Source organism: Chlamydotis macqueenii, chromosome 1 (assembly GCF_036417535.1).
Source record: "Chlamydotis macqueenii isolate bChlMac1 chromosome 1, bChlMac1.mat, whole genome shotgun sequence".
Taxonomy (NCBI): domain Eukaryota; kingdom Metazoa; phylum Chordata; class Aves; order Otidiformes; family Otididae; genus Chlamydotis; species Chlamydotis macqueenii.
Genome location: NC_141556.1, coordinates 130,410,255 through 130,436,404, shown reverse-complemented (window position 1 = coordinate 130,436,404; position 26,150 = coordinate 130,410,255). Strand labels below are relative to the sequence as shown.

The following is a 26,150-nucleotide window of genomic DNA, read 5'->3' as shown; positions in this document are numbered from 1 at the left end:
CCTAGTTAAAAATGCATTCAGAGGAGGACCACCAATTGAACAAGTCTGTCAGCAAAGGCTGGACTGAACGTGCAGTAAAACCAATTAGGTGTGCAGTAAGGTTGGAGCGGGTTTCTGAACTAAACCTTCACTCGGTGGCCCACGCTGCACCAGCTGCAGCAAGCTTCTTCCCAGAATGCTGTGCGCCTCGACACGGCTGCAAAGAAATCGTGCGTATTTCAAAAAAGGCTACCAGAAGCTCTTAGAGTAAGTTTGAGTAGGTAATTTTAATATATATTTTTTTAAACACCAAAAAAAAGAAAAACATTTAAAACAAAGTGCTTTTTTGGGCACTGAGCTCAGCCAGTCCCACAGAAATCTCCATTGATATGACCATGAAATGAGAGGGTTAGGGGAGGCAATCCAGCTACCACAGACTTCTTCCTCCCGGCTGTATTCCAAGACGCGATGGGCACAACATTTACTGTCCACTACAGAGCCACAGCCAATTACACAGATAGGTTGACTATAAGCAAAAAGATTTTCTACCACTACCCTTAGGCTTGTGTGGTAGTGGTTAGTCACTTACAGCAGTGACAGGTCAGTCATTAAGTTGCAATATAAATTCAACATTAATTACTATGTTAAAATATTTTCATTCTGAATCTGAGAACAATTTTATCTCACACCCAAAGGTATGCAGCGACATGCATAAATAATACCCTTGAACAAAAATACATTCAGCCTATTATCAGAGAGGGTGACAACTTGGAGTTACCTTCTCAGAGTAAAAAATATGTCAGCACATATTCCATGCCTTTCTGTTTATCACTATATGTATTTTATATCTTTTACATATGTATATATATACACACACATTCTGCATGGCTGTACATACATTTCTACAACTGCTCTGATTGTGATACATGATTAAGTTGTCATTAACTTTGAAAACATACTAATTCTTCTAAGTATCTTCATTTGTGGGATTCATTTTCTGCGTCCGGAGTTTCTGATGTCACGCCTTGTTCCCTACTCTATTACCTCTTCTTCTCCTCTCCAATCCCTTCCTGAAGGCTGAATTTTGAAATTATGATAAATTCATATTTAAATACAGCTGAATGGGCAGTAAAGGAAGAACTTGGTACCTCCTTGATTTACAAATGTTATACAAAAGAGACCCAGGTAAGACCATTGGGTCAATGATAAAAACCTGAAGATAGTCAGGAGTAATACATAGTTCTGAAACAGATCCCTCCACTTCCTGCCTTCCTACTTATTTTTCAGTAGCCAACCTGCAGCAAGGGGGGGAAGAAGCTGGGATAGAATTTGAGTTCCTTAATTGTGCGGTCAGTCAAGTACATTCAGCTTCCAAAGAGTTTTAAAAAGGAGAAAACCAGAAAATGCAATATATATCTACAGTGCCATAACCATTAAAGAAAAAGATCATAAAATCATACAGCTGAAGCAGCAGTGAAGCGTGGTTGAAGAGAGAAACTTTATGTAAGGAACCAAGAGCGTCATGTTCATTCACTATCACTGCAATGCATTAATCTAATCCAGATCAGGACCCCTGTGTGTCCACTGGAAAGCTAACTTAGAAATCAGTACGGGCAGCCAAATCTCAGAAAGGAAAGGCTGATGCATAACATGATGGTTATTACAACACTCACTCTCCACACATCAATAGCAGTTGGCTGTTAGGAGCCATGAACTTCACGCTACCCGAGCACCAAGGGAAGCTGGTTCTAATTGTGAATTTCCCAAAGTTTCTTACTCAGAAATAAAATTTCAACGTGTTGTTTTATTTTATCAACCTGCTTCATGCATCTGTGCCAATTCCCATAATTTCTGCTTACTGCTTCCTGATTTCAAAAGATTTTAAACCTTGCAGGGAAGCCGTAGTCTACTCTCATGTATCATAAGACATTGTATTTCATCCATTTAACTTACCATTGATTGAGCCCAACTACTTCTCTTTGGGTGTCTTGATCAGACAGGGTATCAGTCTTAATTTGCAAGTATCAGAGGCCCAATTTTGTGCTTGTGACTAATCACCCTCACTGCTAAAAGCTGATGCCTCCCATCCACTCACCTTCCTAATTTCAGGATGTTGGGCTTCATCTGCCAGATATTGGAGATTATTAAAACTTTCTCCACCATGTCAGAAGCACTTCAGTATCAAGTGCTTTCTTCCTGTTATTTATATGCCACAGCTATGTCCACCATGGTGCCCCCTCCATGGTGGGGAATTACTCAGTCCTTCACAGGTAAACTTGACAACCTCTAAAGCTGTGCAATACTCCTACTTCATTACAGTCTACCAAGGAACTAGACAAATAATCTAGGCGAGGAGGTTGTCCTCTAGCTGTACCACCTCTCAGTGGGATACAAATCCTCCCACCATTCATCAGCTGATTTGGGAGCTGCTGAACACAGATTCTCTGAACCCCTAACTCCAGCATCAAACATAACCATTACCATTTGAGCAGCCTTTTACCTTTTCTGCTCCCAATCCTTAACAAACCAAAACATCCTGCTCTAGAATGCCATTTCCCAGTCCCACTCAAACTCACTGATCAGATCTCTACTCTATTGGCCATGAGAAATAATTCACTAAGGAACTCATTTACAGTCATATATTAAAAAAAAAAAAAAAGAAAAGAAAAAGAAAAAAAAAGAAAAAAAGAAAGTTCGAAGAGGCTGACAAGGACTGGCTGCACGCAAACAGAATGCCAGAAGAGACCATCTGGCCACCTAATTTCATTGCAAAAATCAGTTTCCTCCCAAGGGAACATAAAACCATCCAAAATGGAAGCTGCAACCACCTTCTAAAATCCCAGCTGATGGGAAACACCTGCTTTACATCATGCACACACTAGTAACTTCCGAGCTTATGCTGCTGCCCAGACGCATGTGTCCTTGTTAAAAGAAAATAAGACTCTAAACCTAATTTACATAAGAATGTAAATGGCTTTGTCTGCGTGTATTTACTTACTGGACACACTTTTCTAATACAGCTTCTATTCCTTATCAGGGAAACACAAAGGAGAGCTACTAAGGGAAAGAAGGCAGACGGTGACAAGACAGCAAAGGTCACAATGAGATATCTCAAAGCAGACAAAAATAAGCTATTTAAAGCTTAAGATTGAATTTTTCCAGCCTTTCTTCCTAGCACTGGCATGTAAAACTAGATTTCTGGTATCTCAGTACATGCAAATACATGAATAGCACTAAAAAGGTATTTTTTGATGTGGGGTTTAGGCTTAGTTTGGAGTTTCGTTTAAGGGTGGGGTTTTTTTCAGTATTGCAAACACCTGTCAGCGATCTCTGGTAACAACTCTTTGCCAGCCAGCATGCTGCTACACTGCTGGTGCAGCATTCAGCGTGCGTCAGAATTCTTTCATGACTGCAGAAAAGTGTCGCTTCCCATCTAAATACAACATGGACTCTGCAATAAGGTGGAGAAAAGAGAGGGCCACATTAGTAACTTAGTATCAATACTGGGCAACTGCACAGAATGGTAACATTAAGCAGCAAGCCACACTGTCATCAAAGCATAAAATAAACATCATTTGCCGTGAAATCCTGCTAAATTATTCAAATGCCAATAGTTCATCTATTAAAACAACCAATGTTCCAACAGAAAGAAAGCTGTCTTGTCTACAGAGTTATAATGACAATTGCATTAATTGGATACTTGCCTCCATACGTTTTGGGGACAACCCGTGGGACCTCGTTTTCTGACACAAATGTAAAATGGAAGATATTGGTTGTCTGGTGCTCCCTGGTATCTGGATCATAAACCTCACTGTGTACTCGAACCTGGATGTAGTTTTTTTCTGTGTAACAGACCTACACAGTTAAGACAAGAGTTATAGTTCGTAATTTATCACTGGCGCTGAAAAACCTTAACAATCTTCATTGCACTGTTTAACAAGAAAAGTCACACACTCTCATAATGCACTGTTCATTATCAGTGATTAACAGTGACTACAGCAAAGACAAGTTTTTCTCCTTTTCTAAAAGAAATCAACTCCTACCTGTCCAGAAAGCAGTAATAAGGATCCAACCTCAACTGGCCTTTGAAACATGATGTCGTCAACGGATACAATAAAAGGTCTGGAACCCCTGAGAAAGAAAGAGAGACCTTTCTTCTCAAGAATAACGAGGGTGTTTGGAGAAGTATAAAATATTTCACTGTCAGCATTTTAAAGAAGGGTTACTAGAAAATAGATCTCTCCTAAATACAGGCCACGGAAAGTGCTAAAGAATTATGCCATCACCCAAGACAAAAATAACTGGAGGAAACCTCTCACACGCCTAAAAATACACACTCTCTAAGGATACATTATTGCATTATTGTTGTATCTTGCGACTTACACTTGCTCGGCAATCTTCATGCCACGACTGCTTAGGCCTCAGGTTTCCAAGCCCTGACATAGAACAGTTCACTTTCTATCAGGCTGTGCATGCATTAAATTTATGCACAGACCTTTGCTGGGTGATGACTTCAGTCACACTTTCAAAGCACAGGCACTTTCTAAGCACTTTCTAAGCTACTAGAAGAAATTCAGAAACCATTCCTTTTGTGCATGGAATGAAGAGATACAATATTTACTCGATAGAATGTATATTTCATATAGTTAGGAAGAAAACATATCTTCAAAAGTCAATCTCAATCATCTGGTAAGATAAAAGAAAACAGAAAAAGTATGTATTTTCTATCTGGAGATGTAACGCTTAAAAACCAAGCTCCAAGGAGCAAGATGCAAATCTCTTCATAAATGCAAGAGATGCTCTAAGTAAAACAGCCCTGTGCTCTAATAGTGCAAGCTCCTGCTAGACACTAGGTCTTTTCTACTCAGATTGCCATTAGGTTGGTTAGCTTGGCTTCCCAACCTATGTATACGTGCACAGTGCGCTGGATTATACAAACATTGCAGGTCTACAACTCACCCACAGCTGCAAGCATTTGCCCATCCCAGTTCAAACGCCTTTCTCATGAGAAAGCCCCCAAAGATCCTATTGAAGATGTTCCGTTCCTGTATGTAGAAACAAAAACTGTACTGCTATATTACACACATTCTTTTCAAAGCACTGTGTTGAAGTCTGCACTTCAGTTCACAGTATTTAACAGAACTCCCAGCATCTGAATGTATAAAAAGTACTACTGAAATATACATGCAATAGCGCAAATGGCTGAGGCAACGTTGTTACATGACATAAATGTTGAAAATTAAATATCAATATGAGGTGATTCTTGCTAACTGTAGAACTGTAGTCACATAGGTTAAATTTTATACGAAATCTATTTGTCCTTAGAGGGAGTAGGACCCTAGAGATATTATAATACGCATTTGTTAGAAGCTAGCCTAGCATATCTTTAATACAATGGTAAGTCCCAAACACCCCCAAACACCACCTGCAGAAATAGGCCCTGAGCCATCACTTTGGAGCCAGGAAAATCAAGGAGCATCGCGACCTGTTCTCAAGACCATCTATGGAGATTTCAAGGAGAAGTTTGACCAGCGAATTCGAGGAGGGGGCGTTTTGACGACCACCAAGACCACCAAAAGACCCTCGACTCAAAAGACTGGGCATGCGCGAGTGGGTGGGGAAATGATGTAATGGTTTCTCAGAAAATTTATGTTTATGCATATTATTTCTTGGAATTTAATGAATATGTATAATTAATGTGTATTTAACCCGTGCTGTTGATCAAATGGGTGCGCACGCTAGGTGGAGCGATCCCCCGTGTGCCCAGCGCTGCAATAAAAAAGTGCCTGCTTCTTAACTTCTCATTGCTGTTAAGGAGTTTTATTCCAGATTTCGGTAACAACGTTACTTAATAGGAGCTCATCCAACTCATTTGATAGCGTAAGACAAAAGCTCAAAATTGTGTCAGCAACTAGAAGCTCAACTTAAACACTTTACAAAGGAATTTCTTTACATAAAACAAATAGTCTGGTAAGAAAACAAGGTCATTAAAAATATTCTATTTTGTAGTGGCAATCCATACAGATAATAGAAAAACAGCGAAAGAAACTAAGATCTAAATACACTGCGAGGACTGCAGAACCAAAACAAAACAAAGGATTGACTAGTCTTACCATACAATTCATAAGTGACTGTTTCTGTAATTCATTAATATTTTTCAGAATACCTGAGGATGGCAAATCTGTAGGCCCTTTAGCTTTGCATCTTCCATCCACACTGAATTGGGTGGTAGTTTACGACTCCGGAAACTTACTGTCCTTTCGAAGAGACAATAAACTTTATAGCCCACATTAGCAGAATTGAGCAAGTCAAAAATGCACAAACAGCAAATGTAGACATACACTAAAGCAAACAAACAAAAACAAAACAACCACCAAAAACCAGAAATGTTATCACTAAAAGTTGTTCCAACTAAACTTGAAGCCTTATCTAAAGTCATGCTTTGATTTGTTACGGCAATAAACGTAGGCTCCCGATCTTTCAAAAACTTCTGCGCATGTTCAAGCTTATGTGCATGAACAAACTTGAGAAAGGTACATGAAAGAAAAGATATGTCACAACCATACTGCACACACCTTGCCAGAAAAGCCTTACTCCGTTTTTTAAGTCATAATATGAATTAAAGCGTATAATGAGCTAACAGAGTAATTCAACATCAAACATGCAGATGGTTTGAGGTTTTCAAGTCCCGACAGAAGGTGTACAAAATATGTCTGCTAATTTTAAGGGAAGGGATGTCTCACTTTGGTAAACAACTTTGAAAATAATAATTGTATAATGTTAGTAAGTTAAAGAAATTACAAATTATCCACAAACACAACTCTGCACTAATGTCATTAGGCATTGTTCTATCATCATTGGCACTGGGCAATTTTGCACAAATCTCAGGTGTAAGAAAAGTACACCAACACTAGTCTTCCTCAAATAACGTTGTCAGATACTACATTTAAAACACACTGCAAGGTTACGTGGTCAAAATATGGCAAATTCCTGCCCTGACAGTTTTTTTTTCTAGATATCATGGCAGAAAACTCTCAGATTGTGCAAGTCACATGGCTGCAAAACCATTCCATTCCCTTATGTGGTTAAACATCATTAATCTTTTTCCTCAAGATTATTCATAACAGCTTGCTTGGAAGCTCTTTGTACTAACACTGTCACTTTCACCACAGCTAAAACTCTTGAACAACAGAAGACTCTTAAAAGAGGCGGAGATGCCTTATTAAGTTTTGTACCTGTGTTTCAAATAAAATGCCAGAAAGTTTAAATCGCGAAATGGGAAAACAAAATGCGTGTGTTTATTCCAGACTACCCTCTTATGAGCAACCACTCAAAAGACACACTACTTTTCCCTCTCATAAGACTCCAGTTCTCCTCCACTCCTCTCCTTCTTGCCTTGTGTCCAAGGTATTAAGGAATATGTCATGAACAATGTTTCTTTCTTCTGCAGTGGGAGCCACTTTCAGTAAGGAGGCAGTGCTAAAATCAATCCTCTTCACCTTGTTCACTAAACATTAAAACAAAACAAAAAAAACCAAAACAAAAAATACATTAGAGTTCAAAGGGGAAAAAAAAATTGGCTTGACTCTGGAGATTTTAACCCAGAATCACCTGTATCTTTTCTTTTTTATTTTCCTCCCTCTAACTTAAAAGCTATAACTTCACATTCTTACAGAGTCAAACAGAGATTTGCCTTTCAGAACTGACTGCAGCAAAGGAAAAATAAGGCAGAAGTTCACTGTTACTTCTGTGATGAAGACCTTTTTACATATACTATGACATCCACCCACTCACCTCTCCTACAGAAAACTCAAGTACTCCCCTCAAAGTACAGAAAAACATACCAAACAAGAAACCCTGGAGAACAATCAAATCTTCTTCAGGTTTTGCCAATGGTACAAGAATGTAAATTTATTATAGAACTTATTACCATAGGCAACAATGATATTGAAATTCTAGCATAAAAGATCTTCCATTCAGTTTAATCAGCCTTTAATGTTTCTCTAATTCTCTGCTTTAAAATTTCAGCTTGAAACAAAAGATGGAGCTACACACTCCTCCTCCTGCTCTCTTCCTTTCTTTTTCTGAGTTTCTTTCCAAAAGGAACATGGGCACCCAGACAGGCAAGGAGCTGGGATGTACCCAGCAGACCCACCATGAGGGCAATCCATCAGCCAGAGCATTAGGGAAGCCTGTGCTGCGCTCAGGTCTGAAGTGGAGTGAACACCTTGGAAAAAGAGAAGTCTAGGGGGGTTGCAGAGCACATCAGGAGTGCCCTTGTCTGTCAGTTTACGCCAAAGCATTTCCAAGAATGTGATAGCACGCTTTTAAACTCTCTTACACTACTGACACACGAGACAGAACAAAAATCTGAAATATAAACAAATCAGGAGCATTTCTAAGCAGCAGAACTTCTGAAGTCTACTTCCTTCCAGCTACTAAGTTGAGCCTGAGGCAGATGTGCGTACTACCAGGAGGTATGACATACATTCCCCTTGCTTGAAGATTTCTTCTTCCTCGGGGGTCTCAGGAACGAGCGGATTAACAAATGCTGGCCTACAGAAAGGAATTATTTTTAAGTTACAAACATTATAAGCATTTGTCCTACGAATACATTATAACAATATTCTATGTTTGCTAATGTACACGTTACAAGATAAAAAGGTATACACAGGTTATGTGGCAGCTGCCAAAAGAATATCATATTAGTTTTAACTCTGAAGAAGCAGTTAAGTGATCCAGCCAACGTCTAGTATAACTGAGTAAGTGATGCATCTATGCTTCTTAAAGTGCTGAAACAGTACTGATTGATAGATTATAATTAAGATTATTTAAGCAGAGAGCTGCTTAGAAACTCAGCAAATGAAGAGGTGATGATCTAGGATAGTCTAAAAGAGATACACAGAACTTGAAAAACCTTCCAGAACAGAAAGAGCACAGCGCCACAGCTAGCAAGCATTCTTATAATCTACATGTTCCCTTGACAGCCTTATCAACAGGCAAAAGCTGTTTACCACATGTAGCACTTATCAAAGAAGATAATATGAGGCTGCCTTGACTACAAACTTGTATGTTTATTTTACTGCACAAATAAGTTTACTCTAACCTAAGTATATAACATTTAATTATTTCTTTACTTGAGCTGGTGACAAAAGGCATGCAGACCTTTTTGCTTGGAACAAAAGGCTCTTTCCTGCTTTGCTAAAGCATGGGATTTAGGAGACACACCAGCCCCTTCTCCATTGCAGAGCTCATTCTCCATCTCCTGAGCTCAGGACACATCTATATCAGCTCTCCTGCCGAAGCCCCAGACTGCAGAGATGCAATTTTACTATGATTCAAAAGACACACAACCATGTTTCTGTGGCATCATACCCAGCCTAACATACCCTGTACCTCTCTGAAAGGCTTTTACCTCACATAGAGTAAATACCCTGGCTTATACAGACAGAATACTTCCAAAACACAGCTGGCTTGAAGAACAGACACTGAAGTTTTTATCTATCTGCACATGTCCATGTAGGTTTGTCCTTAGTCAATCTGCTAGTACATAATTACACCAGATTTTATGTAATTCTTTCGCAAAATAAGTCCTTAAAAGGACATACATATTTAAATGTATAGTAGATTCATGGGTTCTAAAAATATCTCATAAATCTGAAGGAAATCAACCTAATAGCTACTTATAGTATTATCAGGACTAAAGAATTACGCCAAGCAAAACCCTGTCATTAAACATAACCCTCTTCATTAAATATAGGCAATTATTTAAACTAGTTCAAAACAGGAACTTGTTTATTACTTTTGCAGGCTATACAAGAAAGAGGTAAGAAATACAACTGTTTTTTCTAGAGCTGGAGACATATAAACCAAAACTGAAATTGAGCAGCCTGTTAGTTTAATGACTAAGGAATTACAAAGAGAGTGAAATCAGAAAAATAAGAAAGTTAATTTTGTTTTAGTTCTGCGAGAATACTTATCAGTTCCATGTTACTTAATCAAGTCTTAGGCTGAGTTATTCAGATGACATCTATCATGTGCCTATTATGGAATTAACGGCATTATTCACTCAAAGGCTACTTAACCATTGAGACTCAATCTTTTAATTTTTTTAGGGTAAGAAAGCAATTTATTCTAACAACTACTGTAGAATGCAGGTGGGTTTTCTAGCCAACTCATTCACTTCTATACTCATCAGGCCAGTCACTCAAACACAGGGAAAATCTCTCAAAGAAAAGGGTCAGATCCCAAAACTACCAGCAATTCCTGGTATCATCTCACTGCTGAAACCAATGCTCTGAAGCTTGCCCCAGGAAAGTAACACTTGCCAGCAGAAAACATTGACTATGTGATTTACTTATCACCTACACTATATGGTTTCTACACATACATAGCAAGCTGCCATGTTCGCTATTTTTACCATAGCAGGAGTCTGAAAACTATTTTCCTGTCCCACAAATTACCGTTTATTTTCTGGATCCCGGGCCACCATGACAAAGGTTGCATCTAACACAGGGCTGTAATCACCATCATGTAGCTAAGAGAGACAGGAAACAATTATATTTTTAAACTCTGAAATTGTAAATGTGCTTAGCAAGCTATTCAGTTGACATCAACTATGTGATCACAGTCTTAACATTGTCTGCTTCCACTTTCTGTCATCCCTACCAAGATGTCTCATAACTGGTCAAAGAAGGAAATACAAATTAAAACTTTAGTTTATAAAATTCTGTAATGTAAACAGTAAGCAGGGAATGCTTATTAACTCCTAGTTTCAGCTGTGGGGCAGGAGGAAATCAACACAGGCACTGTAAAAGGACTCATCTTTTATTCTGACAAACGTCAAAACAACAATTTGTTGTCTAAACCAAATTGCTGCTAATGCCAGCACTGGGAGGAGTCCAGACAACAAACGTGCAACTTTATATTCTATATCAGAGACTTTACTTAAGGAGACAAACCGAATAAAAAAAATATTTACTTGTTTATCTGAATTACAGCCACTAATACCACTTAGGTGTTTATAGCATATCTTCATAACTCTAAATAATTAAATTACTGAATTGATGTTTCATTTAAATGTAAATATTCAATAGAAATGTTAAGGATTTTTAGAATGAATTATTAATATTCTTTCTGCTTCCTACACAATGTAGCCTGGTTACACTTTCATTTAAATTATTTTCTAGTATTTAGTATTTAATAACTTTCTACAGTAATTATGCTACATACTAGATAAGAAGAACACAAGAGACACAATCTGAATACCAATGTTAAAACGTATAAATCCATAAAATGCATAGATAAAAGGAAAATAAAGATTTTCAAAAGCAGGGAAAAACTTCTTTAAGAAAATGTAGAGCACAGCCACCTATTTTTTCTGTAGGAGTACTGTGTTCCAGTTTAGTTACAAAATGCAGGTTAAGAAAAATGCATGTCTTGACAAAAAAGATTAGCAACAGAGTATCTTGCTGCACCTAGACTACTGGAATTCATCTTGGTCTTGAAACGCTAGGGCTGTTTCAAGCCCTTCAAAAACAGTTAATTCTGTAAAATATAATTTAGACGGTTAACATCATCATCCAGAATTCACCGTGAAGCACCTCATGGCTGTCACAGGACGGAAAGAAGTCACAGGAACTAACCTGTAGCATGTGCATCTTCACTTCCATTGAGGTCTTCCCAACCCAAGAAACATTGCCCGTGAATTTGATGTCACAGTCTGGATATATAATCTTCTTGCACAAATCTGCAAGAGAAACAGCAGAAGTTACTGGAAACATCTAACACTAGAAAGACTAGATTCTCTAAGACCTTTTTCAGTTCTGTAAGTGGCAGCACACACAAAAACAACCCAGAAAAGACAGCTGTTGCAAGGGACCAAACTGCCAGCCTGCGGTTTCTGCCTTATCAGACCTCTAAAGCCAGAACAGGAGATAGTAGGCATACAAGCAGCAGACGGACGGCAGACACACAGAGGTGTTGAGCAGAACATGTGACACAAGAAGGTCTAGCTCCATCAGAACGAACACTGTTCAATAATGAAGCTAAGAAACTCAGGTTCCAAAATAAACCAAACACAGAAGTGCAGGAAGCATGAAAGTCATATTTTGAAAGGAAGGGAAATATGAAATGCTGGAAAACATCTACAAAACCTCTTCCCTTCTCCTTTCAACAAAAGCCACAGTAATCAGAGCTCAAAGCCAAAACAAGATGAAGTGAACTAAACAGGAGAGGGAAGAAGGCATCCCCAGTAACAACCATGGGAAGGCAGTAGCTGCTGAAAGAGTAAGACAACGAGATGAAACCATTTCTACTGATCAAATTGCCACTTACTGATTTTATCCACCAGAGCTGTAACTATCGATAAGGGAGACCTTGGCTGCGTTTCCTGCTTGGTGTGAGTGTAGCAAATAAGAACTGCGGAGAGATAAAAAATGGGAGTTAGTTCTTAGTTCTCCTATATTTTAACAAAAACTTCAGTGGAGCAGATCAAAGCCATCTTTGTGAAGCACGAGGAGCACCTGCAAAACTAAAGTATCATATTGTAGGAGTGTGCACAACTTCCAAATTTTCATGTACGTAACTCACAGGATTGCTATAGAGAAAACAGTGATTCAGCAGCTGTCTCAGCTATATGCATATTTACTTACTACAAAGAGAAATTTAGCTGAGCATTTTAAATCAACCCATCGCTTCTTTACTTCCATTCCCACTTAATCTGTTCCCTTTACCACTGCAAACCACCGTCTCAGATCCTTCCTACCTCCTATTTTGATTTCATGCAGGTTGTCCAAGGATAACATGCTATCTGAGGACTTATTTTCAAATATTGATTCATTTAAAGAGGTGCAGATTAGATAAACTATGCCTTACAGGCATAAAAACCATAGTCAGAGGTATTTATCACCCTGTAATTAATACTAGCCAAATCACTATTCAAATTAATTAGCTCTGCTCACAAGAGCACAACCAAGTAAACAGACTCTTTGGAGTAATACAAGGCTGCAAAGATTTTATTTTTTCTAGTACTCAGATGATGTTCACTCAACACAGATTTCCATAATTAAAAGTTTGTACTTAGTGAGATGAGAGAGAAGGAAGATCTCCGTCCTTCCAGGTAATCTAAGATTTTTTTTCCCCTAAAATTACCTAAGTCACAATTCTAAAAACGGTTACAGCTATCAACTCATGCCATCAATAGGATTAGTAAAAGTCTGAATGGGATTTATCAGAATCCTATTGCCAAAGATAAAAAACTAGAAGTTGATCAGACCTTTATGTAGTACATTTGCCGAGATCACAGAACATACTGGAGAACATACTTCCTGTGAAAACCGCTGACCATCATCCTGAATATTGTGTAATTGGGACAGAATCTTTATTAACTCAAAACAATACAATCCCAGTGGAACTGACTGAAGCCCAGTATGACTACAAACACGGCAAAGACATTCTGTGCTGCAACAGGAAAAACCCAAGACCTTCACAGATTTTCAGGGAAAATAAGCAAGGCACAAAATGAAAAACAGGTTCATCTCATCTACCAATGGAGGGCAGCCAATAGTTTCAGATTTCATTTTCTAATTCAGGACAGGTACTGAAGCCCTTCCCAGACTGAGATTCTTCCATATCCCAGGAAGAAATATAAATCATCTAGCTATTTTATCTATACTTGATAGATAGGTGATACGCATTCACTTGTTTCTCTGCCTTCCTCGATTTCACCCATCCGGACCCAGAGAAGGTCTTTCTTTTCTGCCAAATAAACTGCTCCATTCAGAACTTCCTCTTAATTATTCTTTGATAAAAACCTCCATCAAAATGCTCCCAACCAGCTGCAGAACTCTGACAAAGAAGGAAGTCACCTAGTGACATTTTAAGAGAAAAGCATCTCCAAGTCACATTAACAACCTAGCACCTATTTTATCTGCAAAACAAAATTCAGGTATCTTGATACTTTCAAAAACCAGGAATAAATGAAAAAGAGAAAAAAAAAAAAAAAAAAAGAGAAAGCTAACTCATGAAACAACTGAGTTGTTTCTATCCTTAACATCAATTCAGAGACAGAATCCAAGAGTCTATACTGAGTATTTTCCATTTGTTCTCAAAGGATATTCTGTTCTCTCCAGCTTATACTCTCTTCTCCCCAAAGGAAGATTAAAATATTTGTCCCTCACTGTCTGTTGGGTGTGGTGTGCTGTTTTCTGGGGTTTTTAAGAGAAAAATAGTGTATTTTAATTTGAAATAGCACACTCTGCAAATTTTCTGATTTAACATTCAATGCAGATTCATAACCTAGGATCATTTCTCAGTAAATTATTCTTGCAGCTGGTACTTTACAAAATTGGCAGAGGCAAGAAGCTAAAACTGAACAATTCTGCTTCTGTCTGTTCTTTATCGTCCTTCTTTCTCTTTCAGCATCAGTATCTTTTCTTTTCTCCTTCCCCTTCAAGATAGTGCATGATGCAATTCCATTTCTGAGATCACACTGTATCGTACCCAACAGCACTGAACAGTACTGACTCACTTTGTCTGCATTACTTGTGCACTCTTTACAAAGATACATACCTCCTAAACTGTCAAGATCTTCAAGTATCCTTCCAAACCTGTAAGATATGGGGGGAGGTTGACAATTAACTACTCACATCCATAGTAAATGAAAGTTAACACTTTCCTGTATGTGTAACAATTGCTTTGTTACCTTACACTGTTGTGTACATTCAGATACTTTTCTCTTATTTCAGGTTGACTTCCTAGAGGCAGAATAACTTCCAAGTAGCTATCTTTCATTCTCCTAGGAGGGAGATCTTCCTGCCGTTTCACCAGTAAAGTATGAAGAGCTTTTCTTTCTTGCATTGCTTGCACATGATCCCTGGTAAAAAAAAAAAAAAAAAAAAAATACTGCAACCCTAACTAGAAGATGTCACACTGAAGGTAATCAAAATTAAAAAATAGTAAAAATAGCAAGATACAGTAAGTGTGCCTTGAAAAGAAAGTGAAATGCACATAATCAGATATGCTAAGCAAGACTACTACAGAAAAGTTTTAAATAGTTTTGTGTACATGTGGCAAGCATGATTATGCACTAAAGAGATTACAAATCTAATTCTGAATGCTACCAAAACGGCTCCCTTGAAAAGAACAAATCAGACATTATTTAACCTATGAGGTTTTGTGCATATTCAGGTCTTCCATAGCTACTGTATCACAACTCTGCCTACAGTACCAAGTTTAAAGGACTGACTGTCAGCTTACAATCTCTCCCAAGAAGTAAAGCAGATGGTTTACTGACAACAGAGAGAACTAATCTGCTAACGTCCACAGGTGACTTTTCCCTTTATGGCATCAGTTCATATAGCATACACGTGATCAGCAAGCTAAAAGAAAGGGAAAATTTATCTATTTCCCTCTCCCTTTCTACCCAGTTGCCTTATGGCTATATAGGAAAGTTATGGAAAGAAACAATACAGAAAAGGGAGCACCATCCCTTAAGAGCTGCTTTTCCAGCATCACCAAGTCAGAGGGGCTGCAACTCTCACAAGGGAGTAAGCGCCAACTTGTTGTCACTTTTTTTTTTCCGATCTACCAAGTTGGTTCCTTGCACAGGTATCTACGAGACAGAACAACCTTGCTCAACACTGTCTCTTACCTTTTCCTCCAAAGTTCCCTCCCCTTAAAAGTGTAACCTGACTGAATAAAGCAAGTATTTCATAACATCCCTAGAATCAACAACACAGCATTAAAAACCTAAGGGTTAAACATGCAACAGTTCCAGCATAAAGCCAAAGAAAATGCAAAGCTATGAATCCACTTCATAGAGCAAGAGAAGGCACAAAATACGAAGAAACGAAACTGAATTTTAAACTCGTGGATATGTGCCATTCATTCAGTAGTTCATGCTGCATTGCTAAGATCCGAGTGCCGTTGTGTTTAACAAAATCAATTTTTAAAAAACAATGAAAGAAAACAACAGAAAGAACCTTTTCACCAAAAAGAAAATTCGACTTAAGTTTTGACTTTGGATGAATTCTGAGTATTAGCCATTTAACGTGAAGACTTTTTTGGCTTGAGTTTAATTTTTAGGAGAGAAGACATACAAAGCAGTCATGCTTCAACATATTTATATTCACTCTTTTCTGTTTAATAATTTTGTGGGAAATATGAATAATCCATGATCAAAGAGAGTAAAAGTCTAGCAGAAAAATTCAGAGGGTTGTTTGTTTCTTTGTTTGTTTGTTTTTAAAATATGAAATAGTTTACTTCATCTGGGCAACACGAATACTGCAGAGTTCAGAGAAAACAGAAAGAGAACTTCCTGCAGAGGGTTCATGTTTGAAGTTATGCCACTGCATAAAACCAGAATATACTAGAAGACTAAAGAAAGATGCAATGTCCAAGATGATGCACTTTTACACTTTTCAAAAGATTTGTTTCCAAGGTCTTTCAGTGAAAGGTTTAAGAGAAATTAATCAGAGAGTAAATCAGAAATTCGTCTACAAACACACAGAAACAAAACAATAAAAATTCAACTATATCCTGCTTTCACCAGTCCCATCCTGGCTCCTCCACGGTCAACAGCAGAACTCTTCTTGACTTCAGCTTCAGCATGCACTCTTCAGTATATGGAAATATTGGGCACAAGGCAATAGCAGTTTTCAACAGATAAATACTGTTACACACTGCAGTACCAGTCATACAGTAACAATACTTCATCTAAGTATTAACTAATATCTGCCCTAAAACATTCAGAGAAATGACACTATTATTTATGAAATGGCCACAACTCTAGACTCTAATTAGCAATGAACAGATGAATAGTTTTAATTACAATTTAAGTACAAAACGAGAAAAAAATATATAAGAAAATATTTCTTTCCAATACAAAATGCCACTGGTCTACAAGATAAATCATGAACTGAAGTTTCCTTTTAGCAAAATTAACAGCTGACAGCGTTCCTTCAACATGCATCTCTGCCCTCCCCCAGCAGCCCAGATGTATGCGTATCAGTCCTTCCCTAGTTCCTGTTTTAGGACTCCTATCAAGCTATTCTCTTATATTTGTCCTCTGTAGTCATTCTGTGGTCTAACTCAACTAAAGCACTGGCTGTTCAGCCTCCACGTGTATCATCTCTTTGTCACTCTGTTTTAAAAGTGGAATCTCAAAGGCTACGTGATCCATGTCCTCCAAACCTCCCCATATTAAACCCATCATTCTCAAACACTCCCAGCTATGGGCTCCCCATTTTTACTTACTCATGGTAGCTGAGGCATACAGTACTCTGCAAACCATTTCTGCTGTATTTTACACAGCACAAGAGACACACCAATCTAAGAAAAACACTGCTGTGGTGATCCTGGCTTCAGTCTGCTTCTCTTCCAGGGTGGGTGCAGTGGGGGAAAAGAAATGGATGGAAGATCAGATTCGACCAGAGCCCTCTAAAAATCTCCGTCCTCGGATGGCATTTCCATATGGTGTGGTTCCTTCCCAGCCATTCTGGGCTGCAGGAAAGGCTTTTATAACAATCAACTTCAAGAGCCCTTTTCAGCCGACCTACCAACCATTTCAAGCCCCCTCATGCTTAGATACTAGTATTACAAAGCAAAAATCAGCTTCCCAGATTCAGGCATTTTCTTTATCGTGCCTATAATCCTGTTTACACAAACCTAGTCAGAAGGCCTGGACACATCAGAAACCCCATCCAGGCAAGTCTCTCCATTTCCCCATCAGTGCACAAAGTGTGAAACAAGAGCTCAAACACAGCCATAAGAAAATCAACAATCAATACAACAAACATAGGAACAACAAAACAGTAATGTGTAACTTCCCCAGATTGCTACACTGACCTATTCAGAATTGTTAACAGCAGAGGATTACAGTCAACTCTGGCTTATTCAATGTAATGGAGGGGGAGGAAGGCAATCTGCGTAAACCCAAAATAGCAGTCATTTAAATTTTATATAAATCAATCTAAAATTAAGTTACGAGATGCTTAAGTTACATGCCTGAGATGCTCCTGACTAAGCAGATACAGACCTCAAGCCGGCAATTTTCCAGAGTGACATGGGTGCTGTCAGGCCATTCATAATGCAGCCTGCTTCATGCTGAAACAGCTGAGTTGCCTCGCAATGCAGTACAGGACAAATCCACCATCTGAGTCATCCACCAACAGATAGGTCAAGAGGCAACAGCAACATAACATTTCCAGCCAGACTCTACAGCTCTTAAACGTCCATCAGATTCAAAGTTAATGGGAGAATCTTGTAAGCATCAAGATCATGTATTTTGTTCCTTTGGTGCTAAAGATCTGCCAGAGAAATCTCAGAAGTTTGTGATCCACAAAGTAACAATTCAGAAACCTTCTTCACATTACTTTTTAGCTGTATCTTTTTTCTTCCCCAGTCAGCAAGCTAACATTGTTAATTTCCACTACCACAACCCTGAGCTCTCTCTGGGTTTCACAGATAAAGTAAAATACATTTAATGTACACTGTACCTCCAGTTGGTAGATGCTCCCACTATATCCCTCAATCTGCTCCGCACTGGAAAAAAAAAAAAAAAAAAATCAAAGCAAATCAAGCTTAGTTTTGCAAGTGATAAACATGAGGTTGCCCGCTGCTAAAAGACAGGCAGGAAATTCAAGGAAATTCATGCAAATAGCAGCCCAGAAACAAAAGTTTGGCCAAATTCACTGATGCTGTTAGTAGGCATATCACAATAATGGGTTGAGTAACATGATTCCATAGCTTGTTGCGTATAGTCAACAAAGAATGCATCTCAAGTGTTTGCTAATGCAATCAAACACCTGCAAAGCTAATTAACAACTGAAGGAAACAGTGGATCAATGTCAGATTGAGGAATTTTGATGTGAAAATATTTCAGCCTAAACACAAACAAACTGTGGAGGTAACACAGATCAGAAAGTCATAAAAGAATACAAAAAGGAATGGTACAGCTGGAACACAGGGAATGAGTGAAGTACTTTTTAATTAGTCCCACCCATGAAAGGCCGGTAATGTCAGCAAACTGGCAGGGTTTGATCACCTGAATTTTTAGCAGCCTCAAAGAACACAGTGTTAAGACACTGAAGGCAAGTCTATAAAAATGCTTCCAGCACGGTTTGCACTATCAGAGTTAATACTAGCTCTGCACAAGTTTTTCCTAAATTTCAAGAATAATCTGCACAAGCTGTTTTTCTACTCCTTCCTCAGATGAGGCTATTAAGCATGCTAAGGTCCCATCAAATCTATCAAACTCCTCCACCACTGTTAGGCAGATCATACAAGGGTGTTCAAATATTAGGACAAAATAGTTAGGGACACATCGAGGACAGGCTACTAAGAAAAACTCCAGAATTTCAAGGTGAAACAGAAAGAGGGCTGTTGGTGACTCACAAGCTGATCCTTTATACTTTTAGATTATGAGACATCATCAAGCTTGGACCTTTCAAGCTAAATGCCCAGTCAGAGTACTCACAGTGATCAGCAAGCTGTCCTGTGAACCCTGGAGTGAGCAGAGCCTGATCTCCTAGGTATTTAAATCATATACCCCTCTCTCAGCCAGATCCTCTCAGCTCTGCCCCCCTCCTCCCCACCCAGTCACTTCAGTTTCTGCTGCCTTCCTGCCCAAGTCCCCCACAGCTCCACCACTGCAATACCCCTAACCTCTCCCCTTCTTGTTCCTTCCCCTGCAAGACCCTCAACTTCCATCCCTGCGCCTCAAGCCTGCTTCTAAACAAGCACCAGCATGAGCTGTGGTGAGCCTGGAGCTACGCAAGGCTGACTGCCAGCCAGCACATAGATCCTAGTCACTCACCAACTGCCAGCAAACACCATGGTCCACGGCTGACCTCAGCACTAGCTCTGGCACCCTAAGGAACCTCTGATTCAGCAGCCAGTTTTCACAAAGCTTGTGGAAATATGGTTGTCTTCAAGATTTGTGCTCATCTATTTTGGCCGACATCAAGCAACAAAAGATTCTGGAAGAAGAGGGGGGCAAGAAGACAGGCAGACAAAGACAAAAACAGATTGCTTAGGCCTCATTTCTTTAGGAAATTAAGATAAAAACATGTTTTGAAATTACAAGAGTTCCACTACTAATTCTAGGAACAGAAAATTTTCAATGAAAGAAACTGATTGAAAATCTTAGAGTTGATTTTTTTCTGGAAGGAGGGAGGGACTGATTCTTTTTTTCTTAAGAAGCAGCAGGCTTGTTTACAGAATAAGTACTACGTTCCTGTTACTCATACTCCACCTGTGAAGCTGCCACAGCATGCATTGGATTAATACAGTGTGAGCAGAAACACTTTACAGTTTCTAGAACACAAAACCTCAGTTTTCCAACAGTGTGCAGACTGCGACGCAGGAGGAATAAACAGCACTTTCTCTTTGTTTAAACTAAGTTCATCTTCCTTTTCAACTCTAAAGAGGTAAAAAGCTCTGAAAAAAAATCTCAGGTCCAAACCTGCAAACATGTATATTCTCTGTTAGTCCCATTTAATGCTTCTAATTACAACTAAACATTTGCCAGGCTGAGACTACATCATTTTTTATTTTAACAATGTAGAAACATTTCTACAAAGTGTAGAAGTGTTTCTAAAATGTTGCCAAGCTAAATCTAGTTCATTTTACAGGCTTATAAGTACATAGATTTTCTCTTTTTTTTTTCCCTGGAAAAACCATACTGCTCTTCTCGACATTAGTTATCTTAGAACAGAAATTTAAGTAAGTAATAAAGCATTAAAATACATAAACTTTCTCTTTTCTTATTTGGCAAATGTCTTAAATGTGCAAAACAATCAAAGGAAATGAGGTTTAACCATCACTATCATGTTGCTATTTCACAGTACCTCCTAAACTGTGGTCAGAAGACCATTAATGCCAGAACAGCAGGGCCTGAGTTTATTTGCACTGTGCTGTGGCAAAGGACACGAGGGCAGCTGGACAAGGTCTCATCTCTGCCAGTGAGATCCATGACCCCCTGTGCTGGTGCCTCCACAGGCTGTATCCAGGTTCAGGTAGACCACTACGATGTATCCTACTATCAGTTTTGGTATAGAGCTTGATCTGGACTTCTGTGAAAGACACAGACTCAAATGTCTAAAATGAGCCTCTTAGAAACGTGTTATCCAGCACGCCACCAGAAATACAGCGTGCTGACAGACATCTAGCACAACAATATTGCCACTAGTAAGATCAGAGCCATTCACGGAAGGCAAAGAGGCTTTAAGCAAGTTGATAGAAAAGAATAATAGCATTTCATTTTTTATGAATGCTACAGTAAGGAAAAACAGTAGCTGAGTAAGTTCAGTGTTATAGCTAATATTAAAATATGTACAGATTACCACAACACACCATTATTCACATGAATGGGTAAGTGTCCTGTGGAGGGGAAAACACAGGTTAGATTAACAATTAAAAGCAACAATGCCAGTTACATCTATTAAGGGGTTACCTGATTATTCTATCTGCTTAAGTTCCATTTACACACATGCTCCTTAATTTTAGTAAGCAAGTGCAGGCAACCTGTCCTTGCTTGACTTACAATCAGTGTCTTTGTGTTTTCAACTGAGTTAGTCCTTTCTCTCAAAGCCAGCTTCCCAGTTCCTTTGTCTACTGCCTCTGCGTAGTACCTGCTTGCAGTGCAATTCCAATCCATTTTTCAAACTCGGTGCTACCATGTACTGTTGACAAACACTACTAACTTTGGAAAGAATATCTGGGGCATCTTTCAGGAAGCGGGCTGAGAGTTACCTCAGAGTAAACTTACAAAGTCCTGCTTGGTGTGCTTTTGGCAGAGCCATGGAAGAAGGGAGGGCATTCACAACTGGGACCCAAAGTTGGGAGGAAGTGTGTAAAAAGCTAGTGAGAATAAGCATTTGGTGTTTTGTGAAAGCATGGATACCAAATTGAAGGAAACTAGTTTACGTATCAGCAAAAGTTTGCGTAATGTTATTTAAATGTTACGATTTTGGAACAGAATCTCAAATATTTACAATTATTACAGTTCAAAAAATATCAGTATTCTTTGGAAACAAACCAGAGACAAGGCCAGGATGGGCCCACTGCTTCACTATTTTTGCTGGCCTTTTAGGTGGTATCATTATAAAATACCCAAATAAAAGAGCAGGGTAATACTTGCAATTATGCCACATTCAGTATCCTTGCTTCTCTCCTTTAATCTCCTTAATTTCCATTTATTAACAATAATGAAAAAAGCTCTCTAACCTATAACCCTCATTTTATCTTTTTCTGCATAAGCTAGGGTTTGTATTCAGACAAAAAAGAGGAAAAGAAGGTACCAGAAACAAGAACTCCATGAAGGAACTATTTGTATCTGGCTCCAGCCCTTTTCCTATTCCTCTTTTCTCAGTACATGGGATTAGAATGCAAGAAAACTTTTTTTAAAAGCTTCTGAAACAGGAACATTATAGTTTATTATTATTTTATTTGAGTGCTAAAGCAATCTTTCAACACAAAGCTCTATTGACAAGCGCATTTTAATGAGACAATGCTGCTGATCTGATTAAAAGATTTCTCAAAGTTTATGAAATTAGCAGTACTGACACATTAAAAGTTCTGTAAGACATAATTTCCACTCAGTTCCTCCACTTCTTGGTCATTCTCTCCAGTCACCATAGTACCTGTCTGTACTACGTTGACTTTCTATCCAGACCCAACTTGAGGAGCAGTTGTCCCTCTAGCAAAGAATCATATGTTCTTCCAAGACTAAAGAACCAGATGAGCTCCTAAATCTCCAACTTCAAGGATTATGCATATTTGTTGCCATTAATCTCCAGACACATACAGTGATTTTCTACTAGTTCCTAAACACACTATGAGCTAACAGTCAAGGGCATGTCCATCATCCAAATCATATTAACACATGAAGGGCCACCACTTGAAAGAATAAACTCCTCAGAAACATTTCTAGATTTTCCAAAGTATAGCCAACTTTTTTACCTTCAGACATGTCTGGAAGCGCTGAGGATCCATTGGTCCCGGAAGTGAGTGTCCTAACCAGAAGAGAAGGAAGCTTCCTCATGGTGCACAATCTGTAGGCAGAGCAGAAAAATTCAGTGTCATTAAAACTAATGCCATGAAAATAACTTAGGATTTTTTTTTAATAGCACTGATTACTTCAGAAACCCCCGTCCTTATTTTTAGCCTGATTTTTAGAACCAGATACAATCTGTTCAACAGTTCAATCCAGCTGAAATTCCAACTGATATCAGTCCTTATCTGAAAATAGGAAGGAAGAATGGTTCGCTGGCGGTAACTGTTCTCTTCACTGACTCTTCAGATGCCCTGGGACAACCAGCTTAGACCAAACACCAGTTTTGACCCTGTAAACATCCTAATACAGACAGTCTGTATGCATCTAGGAAATCATCCATGACTCTAACCATCCACTTCTGCACTTGGCTGGTGTGCATAGCAGTGGCAGATGGAATATCCCAGGAAGGATATCACAAGGCCTCCAGCACAGACCCACTCAGCTAAACCTGGTCTTCTCCTCTGTGGCTTAGCATTGCTGCAACTCAGAACAAACCTAAAGTGCAGGACATAATCTGCTTAGCTGTTGAGCAAGAAGGGACAACAGAGAAGCCCTTCAGAGAAAATAATCCACCCAGCAATTCAGTAAGTGTTCAGCCAAGCACTAGCCAGTACGACTCCTCCAGGCAAGTAAAACTGTGGTAACACAAAAACACACAGAGGATCAGCAGGAGTCAAACTCCTCATGGTAGTTCATGGTGTTACCCTGACAAGGCACATGGGTTGCCTGTCCCTTAATTTTCTCCAGGTAAGGCGGCTGTTTCACCTCAAGTGAAAAAAAAGAGGCAAGTCCCTAGGCACCAGCAGAACAGTAGGGCCATGTATACATCTTTCTGTATATATATCATGTACACACTGTAATAAACTGTGAGCTGTTTGTTCATCCAACCTTGTCAGAACAATGGAGAGTTATATGAAATACACAGAGTCGGCCACAAGAAAGTTACATTAAATACACAAGGTCAGCCACAGGCACCTGGCTATGTAAAAACGGCATGCAGGACTGCGAAAGGAGGGAGCGGGGGGGGGCTCATAAAGATGAAGGGTATAAAACCAGTAGCTTTCTAACCATATAGTTTGAAGAAGCAATTAGTGGGAGGGGGAAGTCTGGTTTGGAGCAAGAAACAGTCTCACATTATCTCGAGGGAGTGAGGGAGTGATTAAAAGGAGCAAGGATTCGAAAACAGGATGGCACCCATCACATAAATCTCCTTGTTCAAGAAGGACACGAATCGGCTCAGACTGATAAGGACACTGCCAACTTGTGGGAACAGCACATTCCAGGCAAAGGTGAAAAGTACACCGTGAAGAAGACCTACGGCCTACCTCCCAAAAGACCCCCGAAGACCCTCACCCACAATTCCTGGGAGAATTTGCGCAAGCGCGAAGGACTGATAAGCTAATTAACATACGAAGCAAGAGTAGGTGGGTTTAGGTAATGAATATGTATAAGCATCAACGAAATATTTATTGTTTTTACTGTATAAGAATGGGGCGGTTTGCTATCTCGGCATGCACCGTTGGCGGAGCAGGAGACTCCCCGGCCGCCCAGCGCTGTTTTGCTTACTGGTCGCTTGCTTTAATAAACCAAATTTTTAATTGGCCAATCTCTGTCAGTTAATTGGACAAAGAGGGCAGATAAACTATAACACACACAAGCTTCCTCTGTCTGCGGGTATACAAGGATTAGTTAAAAGAGTCAAAAAACCGCCAAAAACACCCCGAGCCTCCAATGCACCAGAGATGACATGAATGGTGATGGTGTAACTGGTACAGCTCCTGGACTCAACTCGTGTCTCACGGACAGTCAGCAAACGACCTAAGCCACGGAGGAGAAGACCAGGTTTAGCACCCAGCCCGCACCCCCGCGGGACCCTCACCAAGCCCGCTGCCCCTCAGCCGCGCCCCTAGCACAGACGAGGCCGGACGCCATCACTCCGAGCCCAGCCGCCCCGCTGGAAGTGAAGCGTCCGGCTGCCGCGCCCTCACACCGCCCCGCCGACCGACACGCCGAGCCCCGTCCCGGGAGAGAGGGCAGGGCGGCCGCGGGGCCGGGGCACGGCTCCCCCCGGGCAGGGCGGCGGCGGCGGCGGCCCAGGGCCCTGCCCCACCTCCCCGGCACCGCCGCGCCCAGGGGCCGCCGGGGGGAACCGCTGCCTCCTCCCTTCAGGGAGCGGCCTCTCCCCCGGCCCCGCCGCCGCGGGTAGGGGCTTAAGCAGCACGGGGGCAGCCTTACCGGATGACCAGCATGGTGCTCGCCGCGCCGCCAGGGGCACCGGCGCCGGGGCCGGGACCTCGATCGGGGCTGGGACCGGGGCCGGAGCCGTCAGCGGGGCCACGCCTGCCCCAGGCACGCAGTCCTCCAGCACCATAGACTCGCGGCTCGCCTGGCACAGAAGGGGCTCTGTGCGCTTCCCCCCAGGCAGGGCCGCTCCAAGCCGGTTCCTCCCCACCCCGGGGCGGCTCCGGCACCGCTCGGCCGCGGCCGGCTGCCTGCCAGCGACCGCGCCTTCCACACAGGGGCGGGCCGCCGCTCCCCCTCCGTCCTCCCGCGCAGCAGGGCCGCTCTCAGAGGCCGCCGGCGACCGTTAGGCGTCGGGTAGGCCCTGCCCGCCAGGCGCTGCGCGGGACTTGCCTTTAATAATTACCGTGATATTACTGTTTTTTTCAATATTCCTTCTTCTTTTTTTTTTTTTTTTTTTTTTTCTGTATCTTGAGGAGGAGCAGACTTCGCGGGCGCACGGCTGAGCCTCGCCGTGGCTCCCGGCCCGGACCCCGCCGCCCCCCCGCCCCAACCCCAGCCCGGGCCGCGAAGGCGAGCGGGCCCGCAGCTGGCGGTCCGGTCCCCGCAGGGCTGTGCGCAACCGGGGCTCGGCGGGACACGGCCTCCTCCCCTGGCCGGTCACTTGGTGGCACTGCTCGGGAAGGCAATTGAGAGCCTTGGTATTTCCTAGGGAGAAGAGGTTTAAGGAAACACCACCGTGTTAAATAAGCTGCGCGCTTTCCGCAGGCGAATAATCCACAAATTCAATTCATCAGAATTACTTTTTATTACTGGGAACTGAAGAACCTTAGAGCAGAGAGGACAATCGGGGATCTGAGGGCAGCTCCTGCTC

The 26,150-nt window shown here is 40.7% G+C and overlaps 1 protein-coding gene across 9 annotated transcripts; it reads right to left on the bottom strand.

The window, feature by feature from the left end:
- Positions 1 to 247: 247 nt before the first annotated feature.
- On the bottom strand, positions 248 to 25,879 carry ACOT9 (acyl-CoA thioesterase 9). 9 transcript variants are annotated; one of them, XM_086767037.1, is made up of 15 exons: positions 25,670 to 25,879; positions 22,942 to 23,033; positions 21,334 to 21,360; positions 18,477 to 18,522; positions 14,684 to 14,854; positions 14,551 to 14,588; positions 12,316 to 12,399; positions 11,625 to 11,728; positions 10,443 to 10,516; positions 8,468 to 8,535; positions 6,146 to 6,231; positions 4,939 to 5,024; positions 4,023 to 4,110; positions 3,684 to 3,834; positions 248 to 3,430 (listed from the first exon to the last, which is right to left on the bottom strand). In XM_086767037.1, exons 2-15 carry the CDS (start codon positions 23,021 to 23,023, stop codon positions 3,372 to 3,374), a joined length of 1,164 nt encoding a protein of 387 aa, XP_086623163.1. In that variant the 5' UTR covers positions 23,024 to 23,033; positions 25,670 to 25,879; the 3' UTR covers positions 248 to 3,371. The 9 variants fall into 9 exon arrangements, with proteins under 9 accessions (XP_086623163.1, XP_086623156.1, XP_086623193.1 ...); XM_086767030.1 differs by having other exon boundaries at positions 25,683 to 25,879; XM_086767067.1 differs by lacking the exon at positions 21,334 to 21,360 and adding an exon at positions 19,796 to 19,958 and having other exon boundaries at positions 25,683 to 25,701.
- Between the last annotated feature and the right edge of the window lie 271 nt (positions 25,880 to 26,150).